At 42.1% G+C, this 19,016-nt stretch overlaps 1 protein-coding gene across 3 annotated transcripts in view; it reads left to right on the forward strand.

The window, feature by feature from the left end:
- palm2akap2 (PALM2 and AKAP2 fusion) overlaps positions 1-19,016 on the forward strand; it is a 104,211-nt gene that overhangs the window by 14,815 nt on the left and 70,380 nt on the right. For all 3 annotated transcript variants that reach the window (XM_084046736.1, XM_084046737.1, XM_084046738.1), the window contains exons 2-3: positions 12,960-13,034; positions 18,248-18,378. In XM_084046736.1, the coding sequence (XP_083902862.1) occupies positions 18,257-18,378 (122 nt within the window). In that variant the 5' untranslated portion in view covers positions 12,960-13,034; positions 18,248-18,256. The remainder of the gene's footprint in view (positions 1-12,959; positions 13,035-18,247; positions 18,379-19,016) is intronic.

The raw sequence follows: 19,016 nt of genomic DNA on the forward strand, positions 1-19,016 counted from the left end.
AGCTCTCCTTCAGCTCTCCTTTATATAGTCTAACAGACCCCACCCATGGCTACAATCAACCAACCCCGTGCATTCAAAATCCACCCAAGCTGCTCCCCATGTAGCATTAAGCAGCTCCTCAGGCTTCAAGGCAGCCTCCCCTTTACAGCATCTGACAAACAGATAAACACAAGCATATTAGATTTCATGTCACAGCAGAATGTGCACATTCTGTGGGACTGAGAATCTACAAGTTATACAATACAGCATAACATACAATGCATTTAGTAAATTAATCAAGCTGCTCTGTCACAATCGCCCCCCCCCCGCCCACTTCGCCCGATCGCCAGTAGTTGCCGGCTCTCATAGACTTTCATTATCTTTTGGGCGATGTTGCCCGGCATCGCCCGAGAGTTGCCCGCTGTTAAAACGCACCGTGAGAACCACTTGTGTACAAGAAGCGAGGGGTGGTGATATGGGAGTGTTGTGTGTGTGTGTGTGTGTGTGTGTGTGTGTGGGGGGGGGGGGTTATGAACCTCAGCAGGATATTGAGGTGGTGGGGGTTGGGGGCTGGGGGAGGGGTAAGTGCTTGAGGTGGAGTTGTTTGGGTGGGGGAGGGGGTGTCTGAGGCATGCATTATGGGACGGATAAAATTAGCAGCAGCTGTCCAGACCCTCTCTGCTGGACCCACCGACATAGTTGTGTGTGTGTGTGTGTGTGTGTGTGTGTGTGTGTGTGTGTGTGTGCGTGTGCGTGTGCGTGCGTGTGTTGGGGGGGTGTTGGAGAGATAAAAGCTCAGAATGCAGCTCAAACATTAAGCTTGGTGTCACTGGGAGTGTGGCAGTCGAGGTTATTTTCATCACAGTTTACCTTTATTTTGTTTGGTTTGTATTTAAAGCAGCGCGTCAGGGAACACGTGGCCGAGACGGCGAGTTTGTAACATTCTGAACGTAGCTGGGAGGGAACTGAGCTACTGTATCAGGATACCCCAAACACACACACACACACGCACGCTCATACGCATGCACGCACGCACGCAGAAAGATATGACATGGCCCTCCTCTTGAACACACCCAAGTAGTACTCATACATTCTCTCTCTCTCTCTGTGTGTGTGTGTGTGTGTGTGTGTGTGTGTGTGTGTGTGTGTGTGTGTGTGTGTGTGTGTGTGTGTGTGTGTGTGTGTGTGTGTGTGTGTGTGTGTGTGTGTGTGTGTGTGTGTGTGTGTGTGTGTGTGTGTGTGTGTGTGTGCATGCACGCGCGCGCGGCATCCCGAATATGGACATGTTGGGTGTATCAGAACCAGCTGCTACCATCACATAGTTTAGGAGTCGGACTAACCCTATCCGTGGTATGCAAGACCTTCCAGCTACGTTTGCATTCATTGACACCACAATATCTTCAACCATTTGTGCACCTCTATTAACGTAATGCCTGTCACATTGGCATTAACTACGGACATAGCACATTAAGAAAATCATTAGTAGAAGAGATATTAGCCCCAAATATGGCATTAATGGACTTATGAACGAGACCATAATTATGTGGTGTGCTCATATTAGCATTGTAAACTAACCTACAGTACCTACAGTAGGAACCTGTTTCTGACACCTGATCGAAACACACTTGTATTATATCCATTTATAAAAGACATACCTTTTATGTGCTTAAACGCTTCGTTAGCCACACCTGGTGATATCATTGTGAACATCCAAGATCTAAAGTTCATCTTTTCATATGTCATTTGGAAGCAATAGTCTGCAATGTTATTTCCACAGATTAAAACAAGAAAGATTTGTTCTTTTTAGACAGGGCAGTGAAGAGAAAGAAACGAAAACAAGGAGGCGCATCAATAGCTGAATAGATAGTGCGTAGTTATAAATTCCCAGGTTGGATTCTGGATGAAGACCTGAGCACACAGGTGAAGATGAAGGAACCGTTGATACAAAACAATCGGTCAGTGTTTTTAAATTCTCTGTTGGTACTGTGACGAGCTCGTCAGGATAATGTTGATGGTGTTGTTGCAGGCAAAGGTTTCTTTTCTTCAGCTGTTGTACGCAGTACAGGCGTTGCTGAGCTTTTTTCACCACGTGCAGTGTGTGTGTGTGTGTGTGTGTGTGTGTGTGTGTGTGTGTGTGTGTGTGTGTGCGTGTGCGTGTGCGTGTGCGTGTGCGTGTGCGTGTGCTGTATGCGTGTATGAGGTCCTCAGCGATGTGTTTGCACTTGCCATTGTTTCAGTGACCTCGTCCCTCTTTTAGGCTGACTTGTCGTCATCGCCGATCCGGCCCGTCACAAGCTGGTCTGGTCAGCCGGTCAGCCACTGACCTGACACTGAACCTGACCTGGTTCAATGTCATTTTCGAATGAAAGTTGTAGTTCTCAATTGCATCTTTGCACCTTTTGGATGCCAGCCATATCCCACCTCATCTGGTCGTTTGTACGATGCAAAATGTCATTCTTTCAGTGTGTAGAAGTCCTCATTTCCAGTCAAATCGGGTCAAAGGCTTGTGTGTGTGTGTGTGTGTGTGTGTGTGTGTGTGTGTGTGTGTGTGTGTGTGTGTGTGTGTGTGTGTGTGTGTGTGTGTGTGTGTGTGTGTGTGTGTGTGTGTGTGTGTGTGTGTGTGCGTGCGTGCGTGCGTGCGTGCGTGCGTGCGTGCGTGCGTGCGTGCGTGCGTGCGTGCGTGCGTGCGTGCGTGCGCGCGCGCGCGCGTGTGGGAAGCCATGAGTGTGTCACCAGGAATGTGACATATTTCCCTGTGGGGGAAGAGTTTTCTCCGCAGGGGGCGTCATGAACACAAAAGATCTGGGGTCAATTCACCATCAGAATCCTTTTACCACCCGAGTAATTTAATATGTGAATAGATACTGTATAAATGCATGAAGTAACTTAATACATAAAGGGATAGAAGGAGTTTAATACATTTTAATACACAAATGGCACCAAAATACTGGATCCTCTTACGCTAAATGAACACTGAGGATTTTACCCTGTACCAGTCACAACACATCAATACAAGAGATAGAATTAAAGCTGCCGTATTGAAAATGGAACTTAAAGACAAAGATTAGGTGCATTAATAAATAGTACACGTAGTTGTCCTACCCGACATCACCAGGGTATAACTGTCTCAGTGGAAGAGTATAGGGAGACCACCTCCAACCACTGCATACACACATTGATTAAAATAACATTGTATAAATTCTGGATTGCAGCTTTAATCCCAGTCTAATACTAACAACATGTCCGGAGCATGAATAGCAGTGATCATCCTCAAATAGCAGACTCGGGTCCGAATCCGGACCGAACCACATCAATCTCCGGACTCTGGACAAATGACAGCAAATTATGCTTTTCCTAATATATTATTATTGTATGTATTATCTGCGAGATGTTATCGGCTATAGCAGATACAAAGCAGAGCGTTGCCGGTGAAACACTAGCAGTTTACACTTGTACCCACACTGTAAGAGACTGTAGGAGAAGCGACCGCTCAATCTATGAGATTGTATGGAGGGATGGATGCATGGATGGATGGTCGGATGGATGGAGGGATTAATGCATGGATGGATGGATGATGGATTAATAGATTAATGAATGGATGAGTAGGATAGAGATGTGAGAGAGAGTGTGCGTGCGTGCGTGGGCACGATTGTAGAAAAGCTTCCTTCACACTATATATGTGAGCAGGTCTGGTGTTTAGGGCATCATGTCGCCCATTGACAAAGACTAGAAAATAGCTTTTAAACTTTTTTTTTTTTTTTTGTGATTTTCGTTTTTTTTCATATTAACACAGTTCGAATGTTGAAGAAGGTTTATAGTCCAAAAGATAGGCGTTTTAGAATCATTAAGTGGTTTAAATTACATTACAAAAACAGGAGTGATTCTGTGTGTTTCTGTCGGTCTTTTGGGGGCGGAGAGTGGTTTTAACTTGCAGGGACAACATTAGCATGTGAGTGGTTTTGGTTGGTTGTTGGCCTATTGTTCTCCGGTTACAAGCCTAATCCCCGCCCATCAGTATCACTCCTCTCTGTGGTGGTGTAACGTAACTTAAGTACATTTACTCAAGTATTGTACTTAAGTACAATTTTGAGGTATTTTTTACTTTACTGGAGTAATAGCCACTGGGTGAATATTCAACCTGAGGCTGAAACTAACTTCACCACGGTGGGAAGCGCCGAAACGGCCAGTATTGCGTTAGTCTTTTTCGGGACAGAATGTAGTTCTATTATCAATAATAACATTGTGGCGAACACAGCAGCTCTGAGGGCAGCCCCAACAACAGGCCGCTCGACGTTCGTATTGAAGTATTTCACTGAAGATGTGGACAAAACAACGGTGGAATAACGAGCTAGGCTAGGAGCTTAGCATTGTTAGCTCGCGGTCAAGCGTCATGGCTGAACGTACAGTTGGTGTTTGCATTTCTCCATTTACAACTCGTACATCAACATAAACGTTCAGATTTAAAATATAAAGTGCTTATCTCATGGCCACGGGTGTTATAATTATGTACGGGCCCTCATAAGTACCCGTATCTTCCGTTTTGTTCAATAAAAAGCATTTTGATCCGATTGATGGCCATTGTCTCCGTTGTTTTTCAACTATGCGGCCGTATTGGTTGGGGGGTGTATTGCACTCCTGATACGTTATAACTCTATGAGAAAATGGCCGCCGATCGGATTAAAATGCTTTTTATTGAACAATATGGAAGATACGGGTACTTAGACCCACCCGAAGTTAATGTTAACATCCGTGGCCATGAGGTAAGCACTTTATATTTGAAATCTGAACGTTTATGTAGATGTACGGGTTGTAAATGGAGAGTGCAAACACCAGGTTGGAGTTAATCCAGGACCTAGCTGGTCGTGTCTTCATTATTAATAGGTAACCCTCGACTGTTAGTCGACTACCAGTGGGTCAAATTTAGTGGTGGAAGAAGCACTCGGTGGTAGCAATACCACAATATAAAAATACTCTGTTACAAGTAAAAGTGCTCAAAATGTTACTTGAGTTCAATCAAAGTAAAAGTACTAAAGTCTTGGTATCAAAATGTACTTAAAGTACCTAAAGTATAAGTACTAAAATGTTTGAAAATAGCTGATCTACAAGCTCACAACGCGCATTGTGAGCTTGTAGATCAGCTATTTTCAAATAGACTATGTATAAAATAGGGCTAAAGTGGTTAATGTATGTTTTATAATGTAATAATTTATATCTGCAAAGTAACTAGTAACTCAAGTTTAAAATGATTGTAGTGGAGTAAAAGTACAATATTTTCCTCTGATCTGTAGTGGAGTAGAAGTTAAAGTATTGGAAATACTCCAGTAAAGTAAAAAATACCTTTAAAAAAATGTAATTGTGTTGCATCAAATTTCTATATGGTGGACAGCTGACTGAAAGGTGTCAATGGGGGAGTGATTAGAGGAGTGGCTAGGTTGAATAAATTACCCATTGTTCACGCCCATTACCTGGAGCTGAGAGGTGCTAGAAGTGGAAATTCTTTAGGAGGGATTATCTCAGTTTGGACTATTATAGATAACAAGATTAAAATGGTCACATCTTCTTCAAATGTGTTCCAATTTCAATGAATGATACATCATATGAAAGCTTATATTCTGTACTTCAACAATCTGTAATAAAATGAAAAATGAAAAATGCCTACTTGATGCCTAAAGCACTGGACCCGCTCACATATGGTAACCAAATGACATATGAACCATCTTTGATCCAAGAACATCAAACGTGTGTGTGTGTGTGTGTGTGTGTGTGTGTGTGTGTGTGTGTGTGTGTGTGTGTGTGTGTGTGTGTGTGTGTGTGTGTGTGTGTGTCTGTCTGTCTGTCTGTCTGTCTGTCTGTCTGTCTGTCTGTCTGTCTGTCTGTCTGTCTGTCTGTCTGTCTGTCTGTCTGTCTGTGTGTGTGTGTGTGTGTGTGTGTGTGTGTGTGTGTGTGTGTGTGTGTGTGTGTGTGTGTGTGTGTGTGCTTGCTTGTGCTTGCGTGTGTGCGTGGGCTGTGTGTGCGTGCGTATGTGCGTAAGTCCATTCCTCAACCACATGTCCTTAACAGTCCTTAACATCTGGTGTCCATACCTCTATGCCCCATCCATGGGAACTGCTGCTGTGTTTGCTATTATGGGGTGTGTGTGTGTGTGTGTAAAGCCTAGTTCAGACCAAAGATTCGTGACAAGACGTTACCATTTTGGAAGGTTGTAGAGACAAATCACAGAGGTCTGAACGTACCCTGTTGCAGGTCGGGCTGATGCCGGCTGATTGAGTCTCATGAGATCCAATTTGTTAAAATCAAAAACAACAAATTTCGCTCATTATCATGATTTATCTGTTTATCTGTCGCTCTCGCACCTGTTACATTCCCGTGTCCCACAGGTTTGCCCTTCCAGAATCACAGTCCCAAATGGCATCGCAACACATTAATCCATGTAGTGTTTAGGAAAACAGCACAAGAAAAACACATTGATATTTTACCTTGGTTGACCTCAGGGCTGTATAGAGCGTGCCAAAAATCCTGAAGGGGGTGTCAACAAGTGTCTTTTGGTAGCAGCGGACTTCTTTGAGGGGTATAAACCAGGTTGACTTAACATTGCCCCCCCCCCCCCCGTGGTGGCAACGGGTTGGCACGCTCTATAGTGACTTTTCTGTTTTAAATCTCTTCACTGAAAATCTTTTTTCTGCAAAAGCTTTCCCCACAATACGGCTGCTGGTGTTCAAGTGGTTAAAGGGAAATACTGTCAGATGTTTCATCCGCGGTTTTGTTCCCATACCTGGGAAGCATGGGCCCGTACTGGCAAGAGAAGTTGCTTTGGAAATGGCAATCAGGCTCAGCTCGTCGCCTTTGACGTGGACCGTCCAGTTTTAGAACGCCAGAACGTTGCAGACCACAGTTTGGGGAATTCTGTCGACTCGGCTCGTCACAAAACTTTGGTCTGAACTATGCTTAACCACTTAAAACCTGTAGACTTTGTAAACTGGACCTGAGTTGGCTCTGTACTTAGACCACGTTTTATGTTTATACACCACTTTGCCAAAAAATAACCGATCTACAAGCTCCATTGGGAGCTTGTAGAGCTTGTAGAGCTCACATGTAGATCCATCCACATGTTCTGATAACGCACGCAGCCCACCCATCTGACCACTGTTAAGTGGACAGACGAAGATTTTCAAGTGGGCCCTGATTCAGAAAAGGTTGAGAACCCATGTTCTATATTATGTATCTTTGTGATTTGTTGAGGCTGATGAATAACTACACTTTAAGATTCTGAGTGTTAAATCAACTCAAGTGTAAACACAGACTACCAAAATTAAGTTAATGCTGCAGGATTTTCAATGTATTCTGTCCTGTGAATGGCAGGCTGACAACAGGGTTTTCCCCTTAATGGCTATATTTAAACCAACAGGAAATGTCCCAGAAACTAACTCTGAGAACCCTGTGCACAGTAAAATCCTCAGTGTTCATTTAACTCTAATGTTACTGGTCCATTTGGTTTCATTTGTACTCTCTGTGAGTTAGAAATGGATACTACCACTTAAACCCCTGTAGTATACTTAGTTGACCCACTGGGGTCTCCCAGGGCTCTATACTAGGCCCGCTCCCTTTTTCCCCTCTACATCAGATCTCTTTGCAGAAAATAGCTGATCTACAAGCTCACAGCTCGCCATGCTGCAATGCAAATATGGCCCAGAATATGGACTATAGGGTTCACGTAGTTAACACTAAGAACTTTACTGTGTAATTAAGACTAAACGGTAACAGGTAGCAGTGTCACAGGTTTGATCACTGCTGTCAGGATGATGTCCAGGCATTGTGCCCTTGAGCAACACGACGAAACCCTCCATTATAGAGCTGATCATTCATCGTTGTTGGATGAAAGACAGAAAAGATCCAAAGCGATGGAAATAAACAATTAATCCAATACGATCTATTGACAACTGTAACCCGAAACATCACAGACAGACATGCTTTAAAATGTACTGTCCAGGAACTACAGATGGAAAAGAGCCTTCATTTAGATTTGCTGCAACGCATTTATTGTACAAATAAATTGCTGTTGTGCAAAGCAAAAAAAACAACATGCAATAAATGAATGCGTGATATGTTTTTGTTAAAGTAAGTGATTATTATTATTAATTAGGTGTTCCAGGTACAGTAGGCATGACGCTATTAAGTCTTCCATATACTGAAGCTGAAGTAAACATATATTGTTCTTTGTTCTTAAAACCAGATTAAAACCATGTGTTCACCGTTTACTCCTCCTGGAAATTATATCAGAACAACATCACCAACCATCAACGTGAACACAAACATTGTTCTCACCCTAGATGAACCTTGTATTCATGTCCTAATCCCCCCTCCTTTCCAGATAGCCTATAAAGCCCTCTAGTAGACCCAAACAGGCCCCTCTAACCCCACTCTCATCCCTCAATAAGACCCCTAATCCTTCACTTCCTTCCTGCATAGGGCTGGATATCATTTGTCACTTCTCTGTCTAAGGAGCTGAAGGACAGAGTTCAGGCTAATTAATGTTTGGCAACAAAAAAAAGTGTCGCGTGGCCTGATTACAATTACTGCTACACTTCAGCTCCTAGTCCTTGAGAGAAATTATTTGGAATACATCCCACATGACATTCACTTTCACATGGAGTTTCTCACCAACATGAATAAGAAGAAGAACTTTGTTGTCACATCGCAGGTTTACAGGAATAAAGAAGTGGGTGAAATTCGTTGTTCTGAAAGCTCCGTCATTTTTGTTGTTTTTCAGAAAGGGAGAAGAAGAAAATGAGGGGGGACAGGGAGAGGGAGAGCAGGGAGAAAAATCGAACAGTAAAGAAGCATGTCAAAGAGAACAAAACAATCTATATATCTACTGTACATATAAAACACATAGCATAAGACCAGTATGTGTACATGATGTTAAACTTAAGGCGCAAAAGTGGTAACACATGAACATTTGGTATTTCTTGTGTGCATATTCACTGTAATCTAATGTGTGTTGAAGCTCTGTCATGGTATCATGTGGGTTTGGCAGTGAAGCCAAGTTAGAACCAAGGAGTCTGCTAAGCTACTTATGCAAGCCTCAGTCATCTCCAGGCTTGACTACAGCAACTCCCTCCTTATAGTGGCCTCCTGGCATGCTCACTCAAACCCCCTTCAAATGATCCAGAATGCCGCATCATGCCTGGTCTTCAGCCTCCCTAAATACTCACGTCACACCGGTTTTGTATTCCCTTCACCGGCTTCCAGTTGCCGCCCGCATCCAGTTCAAAACACTGGTGTTGACCTACAAGGCAAATGAAGTGCATGGCACCCCCGTACTTGCTTGTAGATTGTCTATTTTCACTAGTTTGGGTCCCGGCCAGACATCAAATTTCTCTTGTGGGTCTTTGGCTAAATTTGGGAACCACTGTCCTGGACCCGTTTGAGAACCACTGTCCTGGACCCTTAATCCCTCCTGTCTTTCAAGCTGTGTGTGGAATGACCTCTGACCTATCCCCTCAGTCAGGACTCACCTCTTCAGACTCCACCTCGCCCCCCTAGCATTCCTTCAACCATTCTCATTCCTTGTTTAACTTTGTGTTGCTTTATTTTTTGATAGATGATAGTTGTACTATTCAGATATTATGTTGGTCACTTGTTAACATATGTTACATTATATAGATAGACATACTGTTCAGATTCGACTTTATTGCCAAATCACAGCTTCACAGGTGTAATAAAGCGGGTGAAATTATGTCGCACTACATCATTTGCAGTTTCAAGAAAGGGGTAAAGAATAGGATGTGATGAAGGACTTCATTATATTTGGGTATTTGGGCGTTATGTTACTCACCTTGAATCACTCTTTGTAGTGCGGTTGGGTTGATTGCGGGCATTTGACCACAAATGCTAAGAATGTCATTTAGAGAGCATGTTGTTTCGACGGATGCTAGGTTTGATGTTTACTTGGTATTCTAGTTACTGTGTAGCACTTAATTGCTTTCTTTGTACTCTATTTACGTGACCATTTACGTAAATAAGGTTGTTTGCACTGACTAGGGTTCACCAGGGTTTGTCTATTGTGAGTCACTAAGGGTGTCTGCTGAATGCCTAAATTGTAGGAAGGTTGAAGAATAGAAACATAATTGGCAAATAAAGTTGATAAATTCTATTGTAGTCCTATTCTCAGTTTTGTTTTGTTTTGACCACAGCTTGCTGGTAACAGGGTGGTTCAGAATTATTGGCATTTCAAATGAAGTAATGATATCATTGTTGTGTGTTTGTGTGTGTGTGTGTGTGTGTGTGTGTGTGTGTGGGTGTGTTCGTGCATCATTAAGATGTGCTAGAGGTCACGGAGCCTTGCCTTTTTATGCATTGAGGTGACATAACATTCCACGTCCTAAAGTTACAGATCAAAGTTAAATATCGTTAATTCATTAACAAAGCCTTCATTTCCCAAGCATAAATCCTGAGTGTTAGTTTAACTCTGGTGAGTGTTAAGACATAGGTCAATTGTTTTTACTTAGAGGTGCAAAACTGTATTGTTGAAATAAGTGTTAAATATATATTCCCATAGTAATCATTGCTAGAGTGTTAATAACAGGGATCTCCCTGTCTCGCCAGCTCTTTAGTAAACATAAAATACATTTTATGGTCTAATCAGGAGAATATACATTAGCATAAATTATCTTTATGGGGTCCTCTCCCCTGATTGGATAAAATAGGTATCCCGACAGGAAAATGTATTTTCTGATTAAAGTTGGAGAGACGGACCCCTGTTGTTAGGTACTCAACAAAAACCTATTTGAAAAAAATATATATATATAATAAATCCCTTACACCACCTTTAAACTAACATGCAGGATTTTACTGCCCCCTGATCTAAGGACCACCTTGGCTTAGATATAGACAGACCTCTTTCTATGGTGGTTATTGATTTTCCATCTACTATGACATGGTATATGGGTTTAGAACAGTCAGCCACTGTCCTTTTTTTTTTGCTTGTTCAGAGTCAAACTACTGTAAGTAGAACCGTGCTAATGGAAGATTATCAACATTAACAAATGAACCAACATCAGGCAATATAATCATTTAGAGTGCTGTTTCCCAAACAGTGGGTCGGGACTGTATTGCTGTATTGTTGTATTGTGCTTTTTGCTTTGGCAATGTAAACGTATGTTTTCTCATGCCAATAAAGCCCTTTGAATTGAATTGAATTGGGTCGGGACCTATTTGTGGATTGTGGACCCATTTGTATGGGTCGTGACTAAATATGCTTTTATTTTTTGTTTCCTACATTTTGTTTTTAATTATTCACGTCGCATTGCGACATGTTGTGAGCTCGTAGATTGGCTATTTTCACTACTTTGGGTCTCGATCTTAAAAGTTTGGGAACCACTTATTTAGAAACAATGCATCGCAACGTCTTTTCAGCCTTTAGAATTGGAGTTTTTAGCTAGTTATTCCCACAGGCGATAAAAATGAACTTTTGTTGAGTTGCTCAACATGCTCTCATCATGTGTAAGCGAGAAGAAGATAGTTTAAGCAGCAACGTCACGGGACCAAATAATAATACATTGTGGACAGGAGATCATATGTAAACCTGAACAATTGCTTACCGTTGCTGAAGTAAAAAATAAATGATGATGATGGAATGCAGGACACTAAAACTTCACTATCCGTTATGGGTCAGAGCTTCATTAAACACTGAGAGGAAATGCGTTCTTTGCATTAACATACTGTAACACTGATTGCTCTATCCACTGTCCTGCATCGGGAATGGACACAGTTATCCAGGTTGCATCTTCATCGGACGGTAAGACTATGAATTGTCTTTGTATGGCAATCAAAACAATTGCATAATTAATCATGTAACTACCGCAACCAAGGGCGGAGGTGGTGGCCATGCCGTCTGCTGCTGCTGCTGTCCTGCAATATTAAAATATTCTCCAAATATTTTAAACACTTCAGAAAAAACTAATGCTGAGGGACATAATTATGTTCAGCTCTGAATGCTACAACCTTTTTTTTTTAATAAAAAGCATTTTGAACTTGCATCATGTCCTAGCCCAGTCATGCATCCTTACTTCAAAAACTAGCAATAGATTGTTGAACATGCCTTTTTTTGGGGGGGAGATATGTTGGGCACTGAAACATTTTGTTTGAGGGTTGGCACTACGGTAATTGTTTTTGCATAAAGAATAAGGCATTCTAAGTTCCTCTACGCATGTTTTCAAATGCATAGCCTACGCATTTGTGTGTACCAACGAACAAATACAGCTAAGAAGAAGAGTGATGAGTCCAACTACATGGTGTGCTGATGGAAACGCTCACAGGGGCGTTTTAGCCGCTTAAACCCCATACGTTGTTGAGCGTAGTCTCTCAGGGCTCTGTACTACAGTAGTGTCTTTTCTGTTTTCCCTCTAATATATTCGCAGAAAATAGCAGATCCACAAGCTTACAACGCGTCGCATTGCGACACGTTGTAATCTTGTAGATCGGCTATTTTCTTCGAAGGTTTTCCCCACAATATGGATGCTGGGGTTTAAGTGGTTAAGATCAAATATGATCTTAAGCACGTTTCGTGCATGAGGCCGTTGTCTTTATGTCTCTCTGTCTGTCTACCTGTCTGTCTGACTGTCTACCTGCCTGTCTGTCTGTCTGCCAACTATGCACACCTAGAGGTTGCCTGGTTTTGGGGTTTGTTCGTTGACGTTTGATATCCTGTATGATATCATAGTGAGGATGATGTCATATCAGTGGTTCTCAAAGTGGGGTCCAGGGACCCTCAGGGTTCCTTGACGGGGTTTCAAAGGGGACTCTTACAGCTCTGTAACTCTGAGAGTGTACAAATTGGAGTGTACACGTTTGTACACTCTAAGAGTTATGATGGTCCTTGAAAAAAATGTGTTGACAACCCTCTGTGTTATATTAATATCCGATGTGATGTCATAGTGAGGATGATGATGTTATATTATTTGTTTGTATTCCAGGAGAAGCGTAAACGACAAACAGAAATTGAAGGCAAGAGGAGCCAATTGGATGAGTTGGTGCTACAGCTACAACACTTCAAGGTTGGTGTGTGTGTGTGTGTGTGTGTGTGTGTGTGTGTGTGTGTGTGTGCGTGTGCGTGTGCGTGTGTGGCCGGCTTTGGCAGGCCAATATGAACAAAATGACCTAATTTTGGAGCAAACGTCATTGCCTTGCTGAAGTTTGTTTTGGCAGTTCTTGCACCTCCAACATTTTCTAACTAGCCAAACATCACCGCAGAGTAGACACAACACTGCCAACTTGTGATTTATGTTTTTTAAATTTCCGCAGTCAGCCGACAATGTATCATGGACCGTTCTGAAGAAAATAGCCGCTCTAACGTTCATAACTTCATAACGTGATGCATTGCTATAATGACATGCCCATATGTTGAAAGTGGTTAAAATAATTATGACCATTAAGGTTGTGGACTTTGTCTCAGTGTCATGTTGGGTCCGAGTTAATACACAGTAAAATCCTCAATGTTAATTTCAATCTGAGAGAGTGAGAATTTGTACAATCTGAGAGATACAGTATATGGATGAATTAACATTGAGGATTGATCCAAATACACACGCACGCGCACACACACACACACACACACACACACACACACACACACACACACACACACACACACACACACACACACACACACACACAACATCCTTGAACAAGAACTGGAGATGCCATGGGCAAATGATCACCTAGACGTTTTCCAAGGCTGCCTGGTACCCAGTGCCAGACAATGAAAACCAACATTGCTTTTACGTCTTATTATATGCTTCTAATTAGAAATAATAGAAAAAAGCACCCTTCGGGCATTTGGCCCCTTCCTACCTGAAAGTGCCCATACCCCCACCTCCACACACCCCCATCTAAACTGTTCCTACCTGAAAGCCCCCCACACACGTTCATTTTATCTTGTTGTTGTTGTTGTTTTAATGATTGGACATGACATTTAGAACAATGCTGAGAAACATTCGTAAACAAGGTATCTGGTGCTTGAATTAAAACCTGCAGCTGTACTGTGGTTGTGGAAAAAAACAACAACCCTACTACGGCACTAATGTAGTACAGATGCACTGTGGCTACTAGTGTTATAACAAATATCTATGGAAAACAGGTTTAATATTTGCAATAAAGTACATTCCATCCAGTCTCTAATTACACTGTACAGCCCAACACAATTGGTATGCATGCATGCATGGTTCCTTTTATTAAATAACTATACACTCTGCATTCCGATGTGTTTTGCACCCATTTAGAAATATCAAGAAAAGAGCAAATGATTAAGGTCGTGTGCACATAGTGCCCGTTTACAAAAAAATATATACACTACGGCCTAGCTAGTTGTATTTATTTAGTTAGCATTGCCTTACAGAGAAGCAACAGTGTTTTTAAATCAAGTTCTACCAGGTTCAGTTCTTGGCAGCAGTGCCTCTGGCTTGGCTGAGTACTCCCAGCAAAACACGCACGCATGCACGCGCACACACATACACGCACGCACGCACGCACGCACGCACACACAGGTTTGAATTTGCTCAGGGGAAACCCATGCCTCTGCTTTCCACTGGCATCATTTAGGGAGCGTGGGTTATGTCAGCGATTCTCAACTACTTGAGGATATTAAGTATCTGGCCAAAAAAACTAAGATTTTAATAGCTACATAGGAACTTAGTGTGTGCTAGTTCCATTGATCCACACAACAGACAATCGACTGACTGACTGACTGATCATCAAAACGAACATGCTCTGAAAATGCATCCTTAAAGATTTTCAAATGGGCCCTGATCCACAAAAACTCCGGCTATTTTAGCTATTTGTTGTACGAAAACGTTTGTGTGCCTTACACCCTCCTGGTGAAATTCCTCACTGTCTGGTGACTTCCTATGAATGCAAATAATGGACAAAATGTTAAACTTTTGTCCAAAGGAGAGATACTGTAGAGTAGACCACCCCCACATGAATTAAAATGTCAGTTTATCAATACAGAGTCATCCGTAGTCCCCATGGTGGGCAGGAACTTTACCCTTGTGCCATCCGGATGCCCCAAAACGATTTTTATATATTGTACTGGGTCATAGATTTATGCGTGATAATCTATAGACGCAACATCCAGGTCCCACTGAAGAAACCAGTTTAAGCACCACTAGAGGAACCATTGCTTCATATTGGTCTGTTTGTCTCTGGTTTATGTCCAAGTATAATCTAAAGACTTGTGCTGCTCCACTATTATGTATATGTTTTCCTGCATTAGTGTTTTATTTGTGTCGGATTGTTTTCTACATCAGTGTAAAAGTAAAATTCCTCAAATATTTCTATTCCTGTAAATATTTAGAAATAACGTGTCTCTGAGTTATTGGCACAACTACAATCCCTTGTAATTGACATTTTCTCTTACTAAATTGAGATATGATATTTCATATACAGTACCGCGTCCTGAGTTTCCTGGTCAACGCAAAAGCTACGGTTCCAATGAAGAAATCAGTGTAACTACCAGTTGAGGGACCACCGTTGTTTGACTGCTTAGTTGTCTGTGTACAAAATCACCAGAGAGCTTTTGAGCTTTGTCAGATAGAATCAGTGTGGAGTCACACAGACGCATTTAATGGCCATTACATCTGAGTGCCACGCGGCCAGGCAGCGTGAAGCAGCGCTTTGTACCCTCTGTCTCCTGGGAGACATGGGCTTGGGACAGGAAGCTGTGATAAGGACCTCTGGGGGCCATGTATGTATGCACAGCAAGTCTCTCAGAAAAGCCTAGATGTGATTTGTAAGTCAAGAGACAAACTCATTTCATTATAGTTTTAAATACAAAGTATAATGCAGTTCCATTGTTTTCTTTTTCTTGATAAAGACAGCCAGTATATAGATCAAATGGAGACTGAAGGCTCTCTGCCTCAGATGGGAGTTTGGACTAATGCTCAACAGAACCAGATTCTTAAGGCCTAAAAAATAGCAACAACAAGCAAAAGTTGCAGAACAGGAATTTGTATACGATTTTAAGACAAACAATAATGAAAGAAAACAATTGCGTGTCCTCAGATGGGGTCAGATTGTGAGGTATCAACAGGCTTCTAAAGAAAACCCAGAACCTTCCCTTAACCACTTCATCGCTCTAGACTCTGAGAACCGGACTTGAGTTACTTTGACTGCTTCTTTCCGTCTACACCAAATCTCTTTGCCAAAAATAGCCGATCTACAAGCTCAAAACGTGACGTGACGTGACGTGACATGACGTAACTTTTGAGCTTGTAGATCTGCTGTTTTTGGCGAGTGTCCCCCCCCCCCCCCCCCCCGAATAGGCATCCTTGGGGTTCAAGGGGTTAAAAAGCCCAGAACCTTTTCTTGAAAAACCCAGAAGAACCCAGAACCCTCCTAGGCCAGTCAGTGTGGGTTTTGGTGTCAGAGCTCAACAGGAAATGGAATGTTTGTTTAAGTGCGGGCGTGAGAGAGAGCAGACTGGTTCTCAGAGGAAACCACTGGTCAATAACCTCACACTACTTTATTCTTTATTTATAACGGTTCGGTTGACAAACTGCTACTGGCTGTTTAAAGAAGGACTTTATACATGAAATGCCTGGAGTACTACGTGGCATCATGTGGTTAACTCTCCCAATTCCATATTCATAAATTTGCTTTCATTTAGTCACAGTTTAGTTGACAAGCGGGCTGCTTAAACATAACTTTACTTTTAACAATCCTGGCCCTACATACAGTGAAATCGTGAATTCTAATTGAGCCCTGAGAATGTACAAATAGACGCATAAGGGTTTGTTTGCGTCAGACACAAACAAATACACACAGACACACAAATAAACGCCACATTCTAACAGCCGCTGGTAAAGTATGTTGATCTCATTAACTTGGCCTTCACGACCATCATGCACTCGTTTATTTGTCTGTTCTAATCTTCCTGCCAAGTAACAGTTTAACAGTCTAAATGAAGCCCATGTTCCAACTACATTCTGTTTGTGGTAACAGCAGACTAAAGTCTGATTTATACTTTGACGTTTGACGTGACGCAATGCATTGTGAGCTTGTAGAGCGGCTAATTTTGATGTGCGACACTGTTGTGCGATGGAGTATAAATAAAGCCTGAATTCCACACCCAGATAGAGAAGCATCAAAGCGGTTAATAGCCAAACATCTGTGGCCCTTGAAAGTTCCTGATTTAAATCTTTGGAGAGTAATTGGGAGAGTGAATATTGAGAGATATTGAGAGATTATGATAAAGATAATATAAGTATTCATGCATATTTCATTTATTACATAATGTATTAATTGGGATGTCTTAATCTGGCCATTGACCATGATTGTTTTGTTGTTGTTGAAAGGTTGTTCGCATTGTATGTAAAAACCTGTCTATTTCAGCAGCCCTGAGAGCGTACACTGTATACTATATGTATACTCTAGTCTATACTGTACAGGTAGCTGTCTTGACCTACAGGGAGTTATTTTTAGCAGTCATAGGTGGCTTATTCAGGTCTCTGCACTGCACACAGTTACAGTGCTTGACAGTGCTTGTGTCAAAGTATACGGTACATACACAGTATATATATATATATATATATATATATATATATATATATATAGATATATATCAGATATACATGTATAGCGATAGATAGATAAATAGAAAGAGAGATTACATTGATTGAGATTTAGGTCAGGAGGAATGCACTTTACTGCAAACTGTAATTAGTTAACATGACTTTAATGTGCAAAACAAAACATGTGCAAAGTGCAGGTGAATTCAAACATTCAACAGTTGTCAATGAAGAATCGATACCCATACTGATTAGGAGCGAGGTTGCTGCAGTTGATAGACAAACTAATCACCTGTCAAAACAATACATAATTACAACAGTACATAATGTGTACATTAACCCATTAAGACCGGGAACGCATTTGTGTATGTGTATCATTTTTAGATTTCTTTGGCTATTCAAAAATAGCAGATATACAGGCTCATAGCACGGCACCGAGTGCCGCGCTATGAGCTTGTAGATCTGCTATTTTTTGAAAAATCGTGAAAATTTGTGAAAATCTTTACAAATGTTTTTTTCATGTCAAGGACCCCCAAAATTATGTTTTTGGCTGCTGATCCCCATCAAAATATGTTGTGCCAGGGACCCCCTGGTCTAAATGGGTTAAATGTCCGTATGTATGTGTGTGAAAAGTAAAACGAGTGTCAGTTTGTATATACTGTATATGAGCACCTAACCCACCCCTCTCTCTGTCTCTCCTCCAGTCTAAAGCCATGCGTGAACGCTGGCTCCTCCAGGGAGCTCCCAGCGGAGGCCCGGAGGAAGAGGAGGCCAGACGAAGACAGCTGGAACAGGAGGAGGAGCATGGCAAGAGGCTGGAGGACATGATACACCGGTACACTGCACACACACACACGCACGCACGCACACGCACACACACACACACACACACACACACACACACACACACACACACACACACACACACACACACACACACACACACACACACACACACACACACACACACAGTAACTGGAGAAGGTAACCGCCTTCCATTCCGACATCTCGCCACTCCGACTAGTGGCTTCCGCGTGCGGTTAAGGTTTGGGTTAGGGTTAGGTATAGGGTTTGTTAACGTCGGAAAGGCGACATGTCGGAAAGGCGCCATGTAACCACTGGAGAACACTTGGAGGTTTGGGATTCTGGAGGGAAGTTCTTGAATCTAGCAGTTCTGTGGTCTAAAGCTCAATTTAGACTCAATCGCAGGACGGTGTTGCATGCCACAATTAAAGAACATATCTACAAACTAACAACCCATCAGTTCATGTCAGCAAGCGACACCTTAATGCGATGGATTATAAATTGAGCGAGAGAGAGAGAGAGAGAGAGAGAGGGAGACGTTCTGTATAGAAAGTGATGAGAAACGATAGAGTGAAAGCAATAATAACACTAATAATAATACAGGGCACAACTGGCGAAGTGAAAGTGTGAGGAAATAAAATGGCGAGTGATGTGATCTTGGTTACGCTT

This window comes from Gymnoscopelus microlampas (assembly GCF_963454915.1).
Source record: "Gymnoscopelus microlampas genome assembly, chromosome: 21".
Classification (NCBI taxonomy): domain Eukaryota; kingdom Metazoa; phylum Chordata; class Actinopteri; order Myctophiformes; family Myctophidae; genus Gymnoscopelus; species Gymnoscopelus microlampas.